The following is an 18,622-nucleotide window of genomic DNA, read 5'->3' as shown; positions in this document are numbered from 1 at the left end:
TTTGGAAGAAAAAATAGCTTTAGGACTGAAAACTAAAGAATATGGCTTAGATAGCGTGATAATGCTCTTTGTAGAAAGCTCTGAACAGATCAGAACTTACTGGATAACTGAGGATGTTGATTGTAGTTAGCCCTTGGCTGTTTGTCTAAAGTAATCTTGGGATTGAGCATGGATTTATTTGGTAATCATAGTAGTTCAAGCAATTTATCTAATCAAGCACACTGCAAGTCTTCATCCACCACCAGATTTTATTTCTTGCTTGGATCGTTCTGCCTTATGTGACTTGAATAAAAATTTTCATAAAACCTCTAGATTTCTGTCCAAGAATGGATGTCCATCTGCGGGCAGGTCCACAGGCAGGAGAAGAGAGTTCATGGAAGCAGCAGCAGCAGCACAGAATCCCCTGCAATCTGCTCTGAACTGCAGCACACTCTGTGCCTCAGAAAATCCAGTTCAAAACTTCAGGAAGTTTAAGTAGGGATTAATTTGGCCACAAGTGTTGTACTGGCCTTCTGCAGAGATCTGAAATCTTGCCAGAATTTATACCTTGAATGGGCTTGCTATAATAATTTAAATTAAGACAAGATAATGTTTTGTACTTGCAGGTGGCGCAGAGGGAAAAAGGGGGCTGATCTTGTACCAAAGAAATGAAAATCAAATGTCAGTTAAACTAGTTAACTGTGCAGCCTGAGCCAACGTGAGATGCTTCAGTGCGTGTAAGACCTTGAGTTCTGAGGTGAAAGCAGGCTCAGGGATCACAGCAGCCAGTTTGTCTGCAGCTCTTTGCTCTCAGCAGCAGGCAGGATATGGCACCATCTACATTTAATCAGGAGTATTCCTCAGCATCTATAATTCTTTTGATTAGACTTACAGCCTGCTCATTAAAATAGCAGGTAATTATACACATTTTCTTATTTTCCTCTTGCTCTGCTATCTGAATTTAGCTATGACCCTGGTTTTAGCCGCAGTCCTGAAGGTGAATATATGCAGAATGTGGCTGCCAAAGGTGTCCACAGATGTCTCTTGCTTCCTGGTAGCGGAAAGACAGGAGATTTGTTCAGGGTCAGAGAGCAACGTGTTCCTGAGGCCACACAGCCCTGGGGCTGCAGCTCCTGCTCTGGATCGCAGGCAGACACGGATGTCATGCCCCTGCTTTGGGAGATTCCTTGTTTCCTGGAGCTCCTGGAGCCACGCAGGGAATGCACATGGCAGCACTGAAATAAAACCATGCAGGGAATGCCCACGGCAGCAGAAATAAAACCATGCAGGGAATGCTCATGGCAGCACTGAAATAAAACCATGCAGGGAATGCACACGGCAGCAGAAATAAAACCATGCAGGGAATGCACACGGCAGCAGAAATAAAACCATGCAGGGAATGCACACGGCAGCAGAAATAAAACCATGAAGGGAATGCTCATGGCAGCACTGAAATAGAAGGTCAGGCAGGAGATGTGCAGGGGTCCGTGGCCCTGGCTGGTGGCACCCTGAGAGTCCAGGGAGCACACCTGTGGGCACCTGAGGGAGCCTCTCCTGGGAGCCTGGCTGTGCTGCTCCCCATGGCTGGGTGGAAGCAATAGGGGATCAGTTCAAGGGCTTCAATTCCTGCTCCACTTCCTGTCAGCCCCAAACCTATTTCTGTGAGTAGCCTCAGTTTTGGTGGTGTTTGCGAACCTTCCTGTGTGACACCACACTGGTTCCTCGCTTTATTCTCAATGTGGAGCCATTTGGAAGCTTCGTTTTGTGTGGAAATTGAGCTTGCTGCCTTGAACACAACTGAAATGTTTTTCATCCCATTTTTAACCCCTTTTGAGTTGTCAGTTTGCAATGAATTGTGAATTCAAGTCAGTTCTGCCTGAGGTGTTCTCCAGTTCCCGGGGTTTGTGCTCTGCCTCATGACAATAGTTTTACATGTGCTGTTTAGCCCTTCTTTCGTCCCTCTCATCTGATCTCTCATCAGCTCCTGGGGGAATTGGTTTTATCGTGTTCCCAGCCCTTCACTTTCACATCTAAAGCATCACTCTGTTCTGTTCTGAAACCCAGCACCTGGTTATGCTCATGCTGAGCAAACGAAGTACCAGAGGCAAGGGCAGAGCAATTAGAGCCCTGAAGGATCCGCAGCAGTTGCTGTTTCCAGGAACAGCACTTCTGCAAGATGATGCTGTGATTTACCCTGCCTTTGAAAGTGCTGCAAACTCTTTCAACAACTTCCATAGGCGTTTGCCTCCAACGGAATGACTCCAGTTTAATTTAAATGTAAATGAAAAGTACATAGTTTAAAATGTTTAACAGGCACAGGAGGATTTTGCACAGAGCAGAATTGTTCACGTGCTGCGTTCTGCTGTGGTTATTATTCACTTATGGCACATCTAAAATCTTTAATCAGCTCCAGATTACTTTCTCCCTCCCTCTCCCATCCATGTAGAGGGTCTTTAGGAAGACTTCCCAAGAGCTATGCCAGCTTGGCTTCTGCCAGATGCTGCTGGTTTCCTAAATCCTGCTGCAAAGTGGCTTTCATGGTTGCAGAGCAGAACTAATGCCTTCTGATGCTTTCTTTGCAAAACCCAGGCGTCAGTTCCTGCAGTGATTCTGGGTCCTGGCAGGCTCTCCTCGGGAGTTCCTGCCTCTTTTCGCTGCAGTAAACTGTAGGTTTGAAAAGAGGGACAACAGGGAGTCTCTAACTCCAAGCTTGCAGGCATTTAGAGAGACTGTTCTGAGGTGTGGAGCTCACAATAAGAAGCCTCGTCCATATCTTCAAAGCCTTCAGGATGCTCTGCTTTCTGCAGAGAAATCCTTGGGAGTTCACTGTACTTGAACAGTCTTTCCTAACGGTAATTTGGATATTATTCCAGGCTTTCCCTTAGTTTCACTGTGAATTTTCATCTCCCTTATGTCTATGTAGTCTCCAGTCTGCTCTTTTGTAATTAGAAAACATGATTTTTCTTAAAAAGGCACAAAAATAGGATCAGGCCAATGCTTGTGTCGCACACACCTGTGGTGCAGCAATGCTCCCTGCCCTGGGGCTGAGGTGTCCAGGTGTGTGAGCAGTAACAGCACAGGGGCAGTTCTGATATGATTTTATTTCCTGTGAAACAGCAACAATACTGGTATTGCGAAACGAGGGCTTAACTGACTGAATTGTTGCAGGTTCTAGTTACAGGATCTTACTACAGGCTTTTTAATTCAACTGCCCCCCAAAATTCCACTTGGTATCACCTTCAGGCTTTGCCAGTCTGGAGTTTTCCTTATTACATACACCTGCTCAAAGTAATAAGTGTAGAAATTGCTTTTAATGCCATAACATTAAAAACAGATATAGTGAACCCTGCTGAAAGTCACATTATTTTTAATTGTCTGATTTGCAGGGGATCAATAGCCTGGGAACCTGTGAGTAGTATGGACAATTCATTTTCCACACTGTTCAAGAGCTGTGGAGTTAATCCTCTATGTGGCAAGTTTGTCAAATTAACAGATTCTTCAGTTTTGCTCTGGCTGCTGCTAGAGATAAGTAAATAAAGATGGAAAACCCACCCATGTCCCCAGGAACTGGCTCCAGCCCTGGGCAGGCTGCAGCCTCAGAAGTAGGGGATGGTGGCTTTTACAGTGAGAGCTGTAAATCAGATTTTGTGTTTGTTCTGGGTGGAACCCCCAGGTTCTGCATGGGCCAGTTCTGCTGAGTTCCTGCACAGAGGAGCTGAATCCGCATTAACAGGGTCTGGCTGACACTCAGATCCTGTGCTGAACACAAGAATGGCACAGACCAACAGACCACTGTGCACCATGTGGCAGCAGGAGCTCCCCAAGCAAGTGCACCCCATACACTGTGTGTTAGCAAAAGGTAGGATTGAATTTACTCTGCAGAGCAACTCTGTGATAAATAATTGCAATCCTTTAGTTAGTCACTGTAAAGAAGCTCCATAAATAATTACTGATTTACTGACAGCAGTTTAGTTGGTCTAAGAACCCAAGATTAATAACACACTCTGCTTGTTCTCTGGAATAATAGCTTAGGTGCCATTTCTAAACATTATATATCTTTATCTTGGACTCTGATAACTGTCAGCTAATCCTGACCAGAGGAGCTAAGAAAGTGCAGCTAAAATGGAGATTTCTTTCATCTCAATAAATCTCTTTCCCTTAGTGCCTATTTTTTGCCATAGTCAGGTTTCTAGTGAGGCAATCTTAATTTATTAGTTTAATCTGGGAAATTAGTTGCTGTAGGTTTTGGTTGTATAGATCAATGGACAATAAAAAACATTTTGACTTGAGTGAGATTTCTTTTCCTTTTGCAGGGATGCAAAAAGAATACTGAAATATTTTAGGCCATTATTGTTTCAGAGACTGAAATTCAAATACTAATGAAATATTTCCCTGAAATCTCTGCAATAGCTGTCTGCAACTGTGTAAAGACATAACACATTAAAGGTTTAAATAAGTAACAACTGTTAGAAGTTCCCCCTTCCCCCCAATATTATCACAAATTGTGTTTTAAAGAAAGAAAAACGGAAGCATTTTTGAAAGTTTCTAGCTGTTTTGGGAATCCAAGTCACGCCACTGGTGACATGGGACCGAAGCCACATAGTTGTACCTTCAAAAACATTTGTTGAAAGTAATTGGACCATAGCTGCTACTTGAACATTTTTCTAGGTCTCATTTGCATTGGAGGAGTTAAGGATGTTTTCATGTCTGTGCCACCATGATTTAGACTTTAAGACCTGTTCAATGCCTTTTACTACTTGGCCTTCCAGCTGCCCAGTCCCTTATGAGAGCAGGATTTAGCTGTTCAAATCCTTTAGACCTTGTGGTGATTAGTGCAATGGCACGAGAAAAATTAGAGCTGGCTACTTAAACATGGAGCTAAGCACTCAGCAGCTTATTACAAAATGCTCCACAGGCTAGGCTTGAATTCAGGGTGAGCAAAAGCCACAAAAGTGCTCAGGGTGTTATTGAACAGGGTCCAGTTGGTGTGCAGAGAAAGTAACCAAGTGCCTTTATCCTTGTGCACATAAAGAACGATTGTGCAAATGAAGAATGATTGTGCACATGAAGAACGACTGTGCACATGAAGAACGATTGTGCAAATGAAGAATGATTGTGCAAATGAAGAATGATTGTGCAAATGAAGAATGATTGTGCAAATGAAGAATGTGTGCACATGAAGAACGACTGTGCACATGAAGAATGATTGTGCAAATGAAGAATGATTGTGCACATGAAGAACGATTGTGCACATGAAGAATGATTCTTTGCTCCTATATTGCTCTGAAATGGGAAGTGCCTGCAGGAAAACGATCAGGCCAGGAAGGGAAAGCTCTGCCTGTGGTGTGGGACAGCCCCAGTGTCCCCAGCTGCCACTGCCACCCCTCCAAGTGTGGTTTTGAGGCACAAGCCCCTCGTGGCCAGCCCTGGCAGGGCTCAGAGCTCCAGAGCAGCCCAGGCTGGTGCTGTGCTCCCCCAGGTGCCCTTGGAGCGCTGGCAGAGCCAAACCAGCACAGCCACAGCCCAGGGATGGCACTGGGCAAACGAGCTGCTCACTCTTTGCCTCCATAACAAATAGAGTTGAAATTGTTCTTTTAACATTTGGATGTTAACAGAGTTCTGCTTTTCCTCTGAAGGGCTCTGTGGGATTGGCAGGGCACCCTCACTTGGCTTTTTAAAGTCCAGACTGCATCTCAGTACACTTGTGTTTGCAGGGTAACACAGAGTATTTACTTCTTTTCCCATTTCTTTAGTTTAAAACAGAGATGAAAATCAGTGACTTGTTTAATGGGTTGAAAAATCTCCACTGACACTGGTCTGCTGTGTACCTCGTGTTGCTTTGTTTCAAGTTAGGGCATTTTCCCTGAGACATAATTTTCTTCATCATGGAATGCAGTATGAGGTAGAGGTTGCACTTCAGAGACAAATACGTGGTTACAAAACATTCATTTTTTTCACCTCACTGTTTCCATTTCTCCTGGAAATGTCCCTTATGTATTCATTAGAGAGAGGATGGATCAGTGTGGCACAGATTTGGAATAAGATTCACACCAGGAGATGTGAAAAGACAATATTGAGATAGAGAATGGAATTTTTTTCATATACGGGAGACAAATACTCTGAAGACACAATATCTGTTTTTGATTTCCACAAATAGTTTTCTTCCTCTAACATTTCCATTCTGAAATTACATTTCTGTAAAAAAAACTTGCATTTTTTCTTTTTTGAAGTGAAATGGCATGTACAGTAAACTGCTGTCTTAAACAGTAATGACTTGCTCAGGACTCCTTGCTGGTAGCTAGTGAACCACAGATACATCCCAAGATGAACAATTTGAACAAAAAGTAGCACAACATTTACTTGAACTCAGCAGCAAACTTTGATTGAAGAGGGTCTGTGTTTGCTCCCCAAGAACATTTGAGTGCTTGACCTAAGCACAGAAATAGGCAGGGAAGTGTGGGGGTGATTTATTCCAGTATTTCTTCTGCCAGAAGCCAAGTTTGGTGCACATATTTCTAGTTCATCATGAGTTCTATCAAGTGAGGAAACAGACCCAACAAGTGACTAAATATTTTCTTGCTGGCACTATGGATAACCTATTGCAGTATTCCATTTTCGTAAGTCTTCAATATTCTTGTAGTTAATTACGGTTACTTGACTCATACAACTAAAAATCACACGGGAATGGCAAACCGTGAACATTTGTGACAAGATTTCAGCAGACAGTCTGAGTACCAGTAGTTACTCTGAAGCAGTAAATAAATGTCAATGTCTTAGTCAGCTCCAGAATGAGACCTGACAAAAACCCTCCTGAAATGATTGGAAGTTTTCCAACAAATTGACTCCATTAGGCTTCAAATTGGAGGGTTTGTCTACTAAAATGGGATGGCATTCAGTTGTTTGTATTGTTTGTGGCATACTATTAATTATAACATTTTTATCTTTGAATACTATCAATGATCATATTTATTCAAAATGTCTGTAGCCTTCTGGTGAGAGAAATCTTTCAATCCTGAAACTCCCTGTCCTGTAAACAGCTAGCACCAAACTGTGACAGCCTGATGGCAGCTTGCGTTTTTCTGCTTCACTCTGTTTAGCTGGAAGATAAGTGAGACAAGAAAATTAAAAGTGATGGAGATGTGAGGCAGCCAAAACAGCTCAGACTTTCAGATCATGAATGTTAAGGTATATAGACATACAGATGTGCATACAGACATCTCTAAAGAGTGGCAGGCTTGCATCTGACCCAGAATTTGACTTATGGCTGGGAAACAGGAGTTCAACTGAAATAGACAACGGAGGTTACATTAACTCAATAAAGAACATAGGGCCTGACTCAAAAATCCAGCATCTTTTAACAGAAGTCAAGGGGTTTTCTCATTTATCTGGCCAGCTTCTATCAAGTTCATTACTCTCTCTTGATTAAATCTTTTCTAATCATTTCTGCCTGAATGAGAAGCAGAGAAATGGTAGCCACCAATCACTCCTCAGACAGACTCTGACAGCAGTGCATATGACTAATTTCTATTCAGCTGGATCTCTTTAATTCTTCCTAACTGTGAGGAAAAGGGTTCCATCAGCAACAGATATCCCAAGGGTGTAAATTCTGGGGGAAACTTCTACTGTGTTATAGCTGGCAGTAATTAGAAGACTGGAAAAATTGTTGCAAGTTTATCAGGGATACATAGAGAAAAAAGGGAACCAATGTAGTAATGCTAAACATTTAAGTTGTTACAGCCCATTTGTCTAACAGAATTATTTATCCAGAGGAGAACATAATGCAACTTTTGCCTCTTTGGTGTTTTTTCTCTAATTGGAGTCAATGAACAGTTGGTCTCACCTGAAAATGAGTGATGGGCACCTTTTGGCCTGAGTAGAGTGACTTACAGGATGTGCGCCCGGTAGGAGCAATAGTTGTAAAACCTTTTGTGATGCAATCAAACTTCCAGTCAGAGTTATGGGCAAATTTTCATTTTATGCGGAGGATTCTGTTCTGTTCTAGCCCAGCACTGGCATGGCGCTCACGGCTGTACGTGGCCCTGCCCTTTGCTCATCTCTGCAGGTCCAGGTGTCCCTGCTCCGGCCTGGATGCTGGATTTGGGTGCTGTGTGTCAGTCACAGGATCCATCCCTCTCCAGGCAGCAGTCCTTGGGAGAGAGGGAAGGGCAGCAGCCCCTGCAGTGAACCCGTGCTTACAGAAAATGGAACCTGCTGCCCTTCCCTCAGCTTGGCCTTCCAGGTAGGAGAGGGAAAATCATTCCTTTCTCCCCAGCCACCTTTCATTTCTTATTTTTCCCTTTTATCTACTTTTTCTCATGAGGCTGATCATAAATGTGTTTTTTTCTGACAGAGAACTGGGCTGCTCTGGGCAAGATAACAAACATATGCTCTTTCTGCCACTTTCTTTGTATAAAATAATTTTTCTTATTCTATTTGCTTTGCTGCCAGTTCTTATCTGGAATTTGGATCATAAACCAGGACTGTCTTTCTCCAGGACCACTAAAGAATATAATGTCTGGTAAATTGTGAGCATTTCTTTTTTATTTTGTTCTGAATTTTATGATGTTTCAAAATAGACTTGGTAACTATTCATACCCTAAAGAAAAGTCAGAAACAAAAGCCCTTTATCTTCTTCATTTCTGGCTGCTATGTTGACTTGTTTTTAAATGTTGTCTTTGAGTTCTTTATTGAAAATTGGCTTTTTCTGGTAATACTGGTGTGGGTCAAGGTCTAATCCGAAGTTTACTGCTGTTAGTACCAGAACTTTTGCTGTCAGCAAGAGTGTTATTTGTATTTATAATAATAATGAATAGCATGTAAACACTGCACACAAACCTGCTCAAGAGAATAATTTTCACAGATCAGAGCAGGGTTTACTGTTCTGTCTTTAAATCTCCTGATATCTTCAATTGCTAAAGAGAAGTGGATGAACTTTTTGACTGAGATGCATCAGGGCTTAGTGCATTTCTCATCCAGTGGATCCATCAGGACACTCCTGTCCTGTTGTTGCTGCGGTGCTTGGAGCCCTGGAACTGAAATCCTGGTTGGCTGAGGAGCACAGAGGACAGCAGGACAGCAGGACATCAGGACACCAGGACACCAGGACACAAGGACAACAGGACACCAGGACATCAGGACAGCAGGACACCAGGACACCAGGACACCAGGATATCAGGACATCAGGACACCAGGATATCAGGACATCAGGACAGCAGGACAGCAGGACACCAGGACACCAGGACACAAGGACAACAGGACACCAGGACACCAGGACATCAGGACACCAGGACATCAGGACATCAGGACAACAGGACAAGGACAACAGGACACCAGGACACCAGGACACAAGGACAACAGGACACCAGGACATCAGGATATCAGGACATCAGGACATCAGGACAGCAGGACACCAGGACACCAGGACACCAGGACACCAGGACACCAGGACACCAGGACACCAGGACATCAGGACACCAGGACACAAGGACACCAGGACATCAGGACACAAGGACACCAGGACGGGGGTGTCTGGGGGGCAGCTGAGCCTGGCTGGGGCAGGAGGAGCTGGCTGGGGCAATTCCCAGCTGCTCTCCTGGAGCTGTGTCAGAGGAGCCCTGGCACAGCCCTCAGAGAGGGCTCTTTACTGCTCCAGAATGCCAATGGAATTATTCATCAGAAAATCCATTTTAAGTGCTGCCTCCAGTTGGGGTTTCCATGGAGACTGCTGACCTTGTAGGAACAGAAGCAGCCCCTGCCTGGGAATGGCTGTGCTGGGATGGGAACACGGCAGATCACAGCTGTGCCTGTCTCAGGCAGGCTTTATCCAGATGTGAAGGGTTATGGGATCAATTATTTCCTTCTTCAGATAAATCCTTCATTTGCTGCACCCCTGCAGGTTGTGAGACAGCAGAGAAACCAAGGTGGAGAGCAGTGGCAAGAAGCATTCCTGCAGAGTGGGCAACAGGGCCTGGCCAAGTCCACAGAACTCTGCTGGCCTGGAGTGCTAAAGGGCAAAATAACCTCAATTATGGGAATTGATTCACCTGTGCCCATTGCATGAGCTGAGAGCAGAGAATGGGTTCCCTTGAGGGGAAAACAATAATAATTTTTACTTATTCTTAGAAATTCAAAGCAGCTACTTCTACATTTGTGCCCTTGTTCTGTGTGTAGAGGAGAAATACCTTCTGTAGGAACTGGCATCTAAGAGCCCCCAAATCCCCTTGTTCTGTCTATGAAATACCTTCTGTAGGAACTGGCATCTAAGAGCCCAAAATCCCCTTGCTCTGTCTATGAAATACCTTCTGTAGGAACTGGCATCTAAGAGCGCCCAGACCCCTGCCATGCCAAGTTCAGAGCACAGAAGTAAATGAGGCAGCCAGAGGTGGTGTCAGCCAGCAGCTGCCGTTCCTAACACCCAGCCAGCCCAGGAGGAGGCTGGAGGCTCTCAGAACATGAGCCAGGAAGTGGAGGGCAGGTCAGGGCCAGGAGCAGAGCCTCAGGAGGGCTGGGGTCAGTTCTGGCTGCTGCAGAATTCAGCCAGAACAGCCCTCAGGTGGCCCCAGCCCCGTAATTTAATTGATGCTAATTCACAGCGCTTCAGGAGCTGCTTCCCAGTGTCTGGAGAGGATGTTTTGAGAAGAGCTCTTGGCCAAGGATGGATTTCTGTACATGAGTGTTTACAAATGAGCTGCTTACCCCCCGAGCTTTAGAGATAGCCACAAATTCTGTTTCTCACAGAACCTCAGTCCCCCAGCCAGGCAGAGCAGTGCCCTGAGCCCATGCTACAGGAGAAAAGGCAAATGCAGATTGCAGAGAGGAACATTTACAGTGTCTGAGGTAAGTTCTGGCAAGGCCAGGCAGGAAAGGCCCAAGGAGTTAAATGAACTGAAAAGGTATTTATGGGAAGGCAAGGGAAGTAATCATCTTTACAGAATGAAGAAGGAAGCAAGACCTGCGAACATATTTGATTGCCAGGAACAGAGCCCAGCTGCCTTTCACATCCCAGACAAACACAGTTTGAGTTGCAATTGCTTTCATTTTATAAAAGCCACCATCTGTAGGGAGAGAAAGCAGAAGGTCGAAGTGGAGGTAACATAACCTCTTCCCTGTGCCAGTCCCAAAAATTATTCCTGCAAAAGCAGCAACCTGTAGACCATGTAGGAGGCAATTGCCTGCGTTTGTGACATCTGTTCTAGCTTCACCTGAGTAGATAATGCGAGACAGGTGAAACAGAGAACTTAGGGGAATGACTGCACAAGTGACAAAAAAGAAAATTGTTCTTAAAGGATGGTGGGAGGCACCTAGTGGTGGTGATGCACTTAAAGAATGTTAATTGCCAAACAGATAACTGGAATTTGAGAGTTTGAAATGTGCTTATTTTTAAAGGCCATGAAAGGTCAGCTCTGAGTTCTTCCTTTCTCACTGGGAAGGTGCAATGTCTCACAAATTATAGTACACAGAAGGAAAGCAGAGTTGACCTGTTTTGTGCTTCCCAGTGTGCATTTCTTGTGGTGTCATTACCGAGGCTGTTATCTGAAAAAATAGCTCTATTAAATGAAAAGCTCTGATATGGAGAAGCAGATTATCTCTCTTTCCTTGTTAAATTACTGCACTGATGCACAGCCAGAAGGGACTGTGTTTTTCTTGCAGTTAGATGTTCACAGCACCAAACGTTTTCCTAATGAGAAGGCATTATTAAAAGTTGCTGTGCACAAGGTTTTGTGTTGGTCATTATGAGTTGTGGACGATGTGAGGCTGCAGGGAGGTGTTCAGGGGGTTTGCAGACCCGTGTGAGCTCTGAGATGGGTTCCAGGGGGAACCTTGCTGCAGGCTGAGAGCAAAGCTGCTGCAGGAGGAATGCGCAGTCCTTGCCCCAGGCTCTGTTAGAGCTGCCTCGGGCGCGGCTGCCCTGCTGTGCCAGCGCTGAGGGGACCTGGTGACAGCCCTGAGCCCTGCCCAGCCCCAGAGCAAAGCTGCGCCTGCGGCGGGCGCTGGGCTGTAGGCTGAGGGCACGCTGAAAATAAAACTGATTGCACAACTTCCCTTGGAACTGCTGTGGATCCAAAGAGAATTTATTCAAACAAATGGCTTTTTTGAAGTCACATAAAAGGGCACAACTATTACCCTTTCTGTCCGCTGAAATGCTCCTAAGTGGCTCCCCTGATTTTCGCTTTATTCTGCATTTTCCTCCAGAATATTATAAGCATGAACTAAAGCTAGGGTTTAGCAATGGCAGAGCTGCTAATTGTGCTGCTGTTTTGGTGTGGTTTTGTGTGTGGTTTTGTTTGGTTCTTTTTGTCTTGAACTGTTTTATGCTTTATTTTCTGTTTGTGAGTAGATATCAGCAAAAGCTTAGCTTGGGGGATGCTTAAAGGGACACATTCAATGCCCAATCAAGCCTGATTTTATTCAGTAACAACAGAAAATAACAGGGGTGTGGGAAAATTTCAGCTTTGCCTTTGGTGTAGGTGAATGAGCAGCCCCAAGTGGCTCTGGGGAGCTCCCTGAGGCAGCAGAGCTTCCATCAGAGCAGGGTGGGTGAGGAGCCAGGGCAGAGCTCAGACATCCCCTGGGACTCAGAGATGCTGCCCTGTGTCAGCACCTGGGGAGAATGCTGATGTCAGTGGTGCAGTTAGTGCTGTAATCGTCCTTGACAAGATGAAATATGGCCTCTGAATTCCAAGAACATATGGGATTATTGAGAAGGAAAATGGTGTGAACAAGGGCAATTATAGCAATAACTATCCATGACACACTACATGGAGCCAGCCAAGCATAACACAGATATAATGAAAATATTTTTAAAGGCAAACATGATGTAAGCCAGTGCCAAAATGATCTAATTTATTATTCTGTCATGAATGATAAATGTTAATAACTTCTGTGTTTCACGAAATAGCAAGAAAGCTTTCTTTTATGTATGCCTTGGTACATGATTTTAAAGGAGACAAAGGGAAGAAGGTTTATTGAAAGAGGATGAAAAAGCTTTCTCATCTAAATTCTAATCTTTAATTTTTCAGCATATAATTGCTCCGGTTATTTTTGCACACCTCACCACATCTGCGCACCTGTGCAGCACAGAGGAGGCAGCTGGCAGCCCGTTAAACACCACAGAACCAGCCCTGACCTTGGGAGGAGCTGCACCCCTGTGAGGGAGCTCAGGAGACTGAGATGCGACGTTTCTGGGCTTGCGTTATCATTTTCAGATCAAGGTAAGAGTAATAAAGCTTTCGTACATAAAGTATTATTTTAGAACCCATCCCTTCTGACCTGCTGGGGGCTGAAACAGTCCCAGAGCCAGAAGGTCAGGCACAGGCACTCGGGCAAGGCCTGGCCCTGGCTCTGCACTGAATGCTGAGGCTCTCTCTGCTGGGGAGGCTCAGTGCAGTTATTCTCTATAAAGAAATACCAGGTGTAAAGTTTAACGGAAATATTGCCTGCACATCAGCAGGTCTCTCACAGGATGTGTAATTGCTCTGATGGATAATTGCAACAATAGCACTGACAGGGAACCTTCATTGTTATGCTGTTGTTTACAGCCCGTGTCAAAAGAATCATTTGAATAAATACAAAGTCCTTTTAGGAAATTAATATTTCTTCTTTATTTGAGGGAGAAAAAACGACAAAATGAAATTATTTTACTAATTACTGGCAAAGTCATTCTTGCTACATTACCTATTTTTAAAACTCACATTTCATTCAATTAAGATTTCATACTGTTGACAAAATGATACTGTCCAAAAAAAAAAAAATTGTAATAGCTACTATACACAAGCCCATAAATAAACTGCAAGATTTTCAAGCTTCAAGAGACTGAGGACAGAAAGAGATTGTTTAAAGATTCATTTGAGCATTTCTTATTCAGTCCATTTGCTGCATTCAGTACCAAGAAAAACACTTTGAATCAAACAAAAAGAATGGATATCGATGGCAAGGGAACACATTGTGCTTGGTGGGGATTTTCACCAGTTTATCAAAACCAGAAGAAGCCCCATCCCTGATGCTGTGTGATAAAGTCAGTGCTCCAAACCTCAGGGGCCAAGAACCAGGTAAAGCTGCTCCATCCCCAGCTCCTGCAGCCAGAGAGGATCCAGGGACACAGGGGGTGACCAGGGCTCCCTCACCACACTGCCCCATTCCAGAGCATAAACCAAACACCTTTTCATGCCTGTCTTAGTTCTGGTGAGCAATTTTAAACCAGAGCACACCTGGATGGAAAACTGATGCAGCCCTTTGTAGCAGTGTCTCTGCTGTGCCTCTTGTTTGGGGATTTTTCCAAATTGACCTTGGGCGGTCACAAAATGACCAATAAAGCACAGGAGGAAATGCAGGTAATTAAAATTGTGCAGAGGGGAATACTCTTAAAAATAAAGATTAAAAAAAAAAAAAAAGCTTTTATATGTTGTCTGGTTCATTCAGAGAACTTTGTGCTATAATACAAGGACTAGAAAATTATCAAGGAGGGTTTCAATCTGTATTTGTGGTCACAGTGTAAAAAAACCAAAAGCAAACCAAAGAAACAAACCAAAACCAAAAGAACTCATACGGTCCAGTATAAAAATATGCTTAAATACATTGTCTGCACACAACACAAACTCTGACCACTGTTATCACAGTACTCCTCTATTCCATGTCCTCTGTACATTCCAAGGGCTCTGTCTACAGGGTCTTTGGGGAAAAAAATCATTTTCAGGCCAAGAAAAGCCCATATATTTGCACAGCTGTAAGACAGAGCAGTGCAGAAAAGGCTAGGAGAAAACCATACAGAAAAACCTGAATAAAGACACAGCCATCTGCATATTTAGCTTTTACTGAGCCTCTGTTTGGAGTTAGCTGTCAACCACTGGAGTTATTTAGCATTAGGAAACATGAGATTAAAGCCCGTGGATTTAAATGTGTGATGTGCAGTTCTGCTCTGTTCCAGCTGCAGAAATCCAGCACAGATCTGGTGCAACTAAAATAATTTCTGTAGAATGTTCTGAGCTGTAAGCTCAACAAGCTTGGGCGGACTCTGGGCTTCCAATTTGGGGATCACACCAACAGGTTCTGGCTAGGAAGGGGAAAAAGCAGGAAAGATTGGGCCAAACTGAAAGAGATCATTTTTTTTAGTGCAGGAAGAAAACAGGGACAAAACTTGGCTTGGATCAAACAGAAATTAAATGCATCGAGTTTTTCTAAACTTTAAATTCCATGTCTTTTGGATTAAACACCTGACTAAATTCAGCCATAATTGGTGGGTATTTCCTGTTCCTAAAGATCAATTTACTTTCATTTAACTTTTTGATAAATTTACTATGCAATAGAAAATTTCCACTCTGCACATTAGAGTGTAAATACCTTTTCTCTTGGAAACAAATAGCACATTCACTGGGACCAGGAATGAGCTGCTGAACACACAAACATTTAATTAAGGTTAAAAAAACCCAGCAGGAAACATCTTAGCAAGAGGTGAGGTTGAAGAGTTGCATATTTTCTGCCTGTTTGGGGTTTTTTTGCATATTTTCTGCAGTACTTTGGCAGCCCAGGGGATCAGGACAGTGAAGCCCCTGCTGATCTCTGAGAGCAGGGCTAAGGCACAAGGGAGAGCTGGGCACGGGAGCTGTGGGTGCAAAGCCACCCTGGGGAGGGCCCCACCTGGGGCAGCCCCTCTGGGGCCCCTGGATGCTGAACAAACCCCAGAGCAAGCCCCCCGGGCTCTGCCAGGGGTTAAACTCTGGTGCACAGCTGGGGCGGCCCCGCCCCGTGCTCCAAACGCCACTCTGAGACCCCACAAAACACTGCTCAGAAGAAAAATTACAGTGTTTATTTCCTCCTTAAAGGTACTTCATAGCAGTGCTAAAGCAGAAGCTGCTAAATGCTGAGCAGAGTCTAAAAGCACAAAAGAGACTGCAGAGCCCTGTTTAAAAGCTGTCTGCAGGAAACAATACACAGAGCCATTTGCAGGCTGGCTGCCTTCACAGTATATCAGTGTGTTACATCCTCGTGGCAGGAGTTCAGTGTCTCAAAATGACCAGAAATAGGAGCAAGGCAAGTGACAGTGCCAGCTCTTGGCTCCTAGAGGCCACGGCGAGTTTGCAAAATGCGTTCAATGAGAGCTGTGGATTGCAGCCCCGAGCTGCAGGCAAAGCAGGGGAATAACTGAACAGTTTGTATGGCAATACAGACACAGATCAGCAACAGAGGTGCTGGGGGCTGCTCTAGGACAGCCACAGCAGTTTTGCCTCTGATGATAACATGGCAAAAGGAAGAGCTAAAATGCTAGCAGGCCACATCCAGATTTACACCTCACAGGTGCTGTTCATGAGTTTATCAGCTTTGCTCATCCACACCCACGCTGGGAGGGGGGAGCTGGAGCCTGCTTCTCCCTCAAGTCCTGGCCTCCTTGTAGCATTTAGATAAACACCATGGTATGTATTCGGAATCAACTTCACTTTGATAATTCTGCAAGGTAAAAAATGTAAACAGAGGGAGCACAGCAAGTCTGGAATAGTCTCATTACAACATCACAATGGGAAGCATTTGATTTTAGAGCATAAAACCGCATCTTTTCAGAGGTATGTTGCTTTCCCTCAGTTCTGGGAGCTGGAATGATTCAGGGAGCAATAAGCCCTTCTTGCGTACCTAGTGTTTTCATCATTGCTGACAAAACCATCCAGTGTATATTTGTGCTGGTCATTTTTACAGATATTGCTAATAACCAAGTGCTAGAACGTGTTACAGTTTTGAAGGCAAGCAACGAGGGCTATTTACTCAACAAAACAACGTGGCAATTCCCAATTCATTAGGCAGTGATTTAAAACCCCAGTTTTCTGCTGTCACTGGCAGTGAGGAACAGCTGGTGGACACGGTGTGCAGGTCCTGAATGTATGGCTTGGTTTTCTCTGAGGAGCTGCTGCTCCTGTCACACTGCTGATAAATCAATGCGGTTTGCTGAATTGCTGCTTTTATCCCAGGTGTTCAGCTTGGTGGGGGTTGTGCCTGGCCTGTTCCCAGTCATCTGGAAAATAAAATAGTATAGAAAATCTATTTATTTATTTTGCCAAGCAACTCTTGCCTGGATGAAATAAAAGCTTGAAAGCATCTATTTACATTACAGTGTTGTCACAGGGTCTTGAGAACATATGGCATAAAGGATTCTTAAACAGTTATTGCCAGGATCTGAGGTGATTGGCAAGGATCACTTAATGATACCTATCATTTCAGATGTCTGGTTCCTTATAAAACCAAATGTCTTCTGTCTCAAGACAATCTAAGGAGAGCTGGAAAATTATATTCACGTGTTGGCTTAACAGTAAGAAAGCCCTACAACAGAGCCACCATCATCAGAGCAATACATTGCCAAAATGCTGCCAAAATGCAGAAGTCCATTGCAATTGGTGGGAATGGCCTTACTGAACGACATCCAGAGCTCATAAAGTTGTTTGCTTTTATTTGATGGTTTCCCAGAAAGCAGAGTTTTGTCCTTTGCTTTCAAAACAGATACTAAAGCTGCAACTTCGTGCTTGCTGGTTCCACCTGTCTGCACCTTGCATTAGGCTGGTACTAAAAATACCCTTGGGCCTGCTCTGTTCTTTCCAACAGAATTTAATGGGAAACACTCTCAAATATAGTAGGGGAAAAAAGGAGCAATACTTACAATGTCTGAATTGAAGGGCTTCACATTGATGTTGCGTGTTGAACTACTGGTGAGGGACCAGACCTTGGTTTTGTGCTTAAAGGCAGCTCTAACCTTTGGAAAAAACAGTGAAACCAGTTAAAAAAGCTGTGTTTATTTTCACAGGTGCAGCCTGCAATCATTTCCCCTTTTTCCTCCCTCCACACAAATGTCACTGTGCTATTAAACAACAAACAATCCACCCCTACACTTTTCTTTGTCTTTATGGACGTTTCCCTGGGACACTTTCACATTTTCCGACTGAGCACAGAGCCCCAGGCTCTGCCTGGGCTGCACAGCCCCGACAGTCCAGGTGCCACCAGGACAGAGAGCAGCTGCCAGCCTGCTGTAAAATTAGTCATTTAAAGGTGCTGGATGGAACTCCCTGGAGATGGAGCAATATTCTCCACCGAGTGAAAATCAGCTGCAGAAAGGACAGATGGTGAGACAAGGAGCTGAGACTGGTCAAGGACTGAGGCTGGAAGTGACTGCTGTGGAGATCAAGGGCATCTTGGCCCATTCTCCTGCGATTCTTTACAACACCAGTGCATTTCTGTCTGGGAATAAAGCCCTTTTTCACCCAGCCACTTCTATACCCAGTCCATGGATGTTTCTTTACAATATCTGAGTTTTACTTCTCAGAAAGAAATTCTCAAGAGTTCCTGCTGTTTAGCTAAAGGAGTATTTTAGATATGCATAGCCTGTGAAGGAGCCAGTAGGATCTGCTCTCCAAAAATAACAGCTCACATCAGCTGTGTGGTTTTTGAGGATAAAAATTCTGAAAAGTTTCTGAATTTAATTTCTCATGAGGTTCCAGAAAAAATAACAGCAATTCAAATATTTGTATTTGATATAAAACATTTGAAACTTGAAGATTTCTAAGCCTGGGGGAGGATAGAATAAAGAAATATTTTTCCTCTCTACCTTTAACCTGCCTGCTTAATTTTAGTTGATTTCAATAAAGATCAGGAGTTCCACAGTCAGACCTGA

The 18,622-nt window shown here is 44.0% G+C and overlaps 1 protein-coding gene across 1 annotated transcript in view; it reads right to left on the bottom strand.

Moving 5' to 3' along the window:
- Positions 1-16,396: 16,396 nt before the first annotated feature.
- Positions 16,397-18,622, bottom strand: part of ADGRD1 (adhesion G protein-coupled receptor D1) — a 110,384-nt gene continuing 108,158 nt past the window's right edge. The window contains exons 25-26 of the mRNA XM_030959144.1: positions 17,615-17,707; positions 16,397-16,975 (exon numbers count right to left, since the gene is read on the bottom strand). Coding sequence (XP_030815004.1) covers positions 16,880-16,975; positions 17,615-17,707 — 189 coding nt within the window. The 3' untranslated portion in view covers positions 16,397-16,879. The remainder of the gene's footprint in view (positions 16,976-17,614; positions 17,708-18,622) is intronic.

Source organism: Camarhynchus parvulus, chromosome 15, assembly GCF_901933205.1.
Source record: "Camarhynchus parvulus chromosome 15, STF_HiC, whole genome shotgun sequence".
Taxonomy (NCBI): domain Eukaryota; kingdom Metazoa; phylum Chordata; class Aves; order Passeriformes; family Thraupidae; genus Camarhynchus; species Camarhynchus parvulus.
The sequence above is the reverse complement of the archived record's forward strand: the minus strand, read 5'-3'. Positions and strand labels throughout refer to the sequence as shown.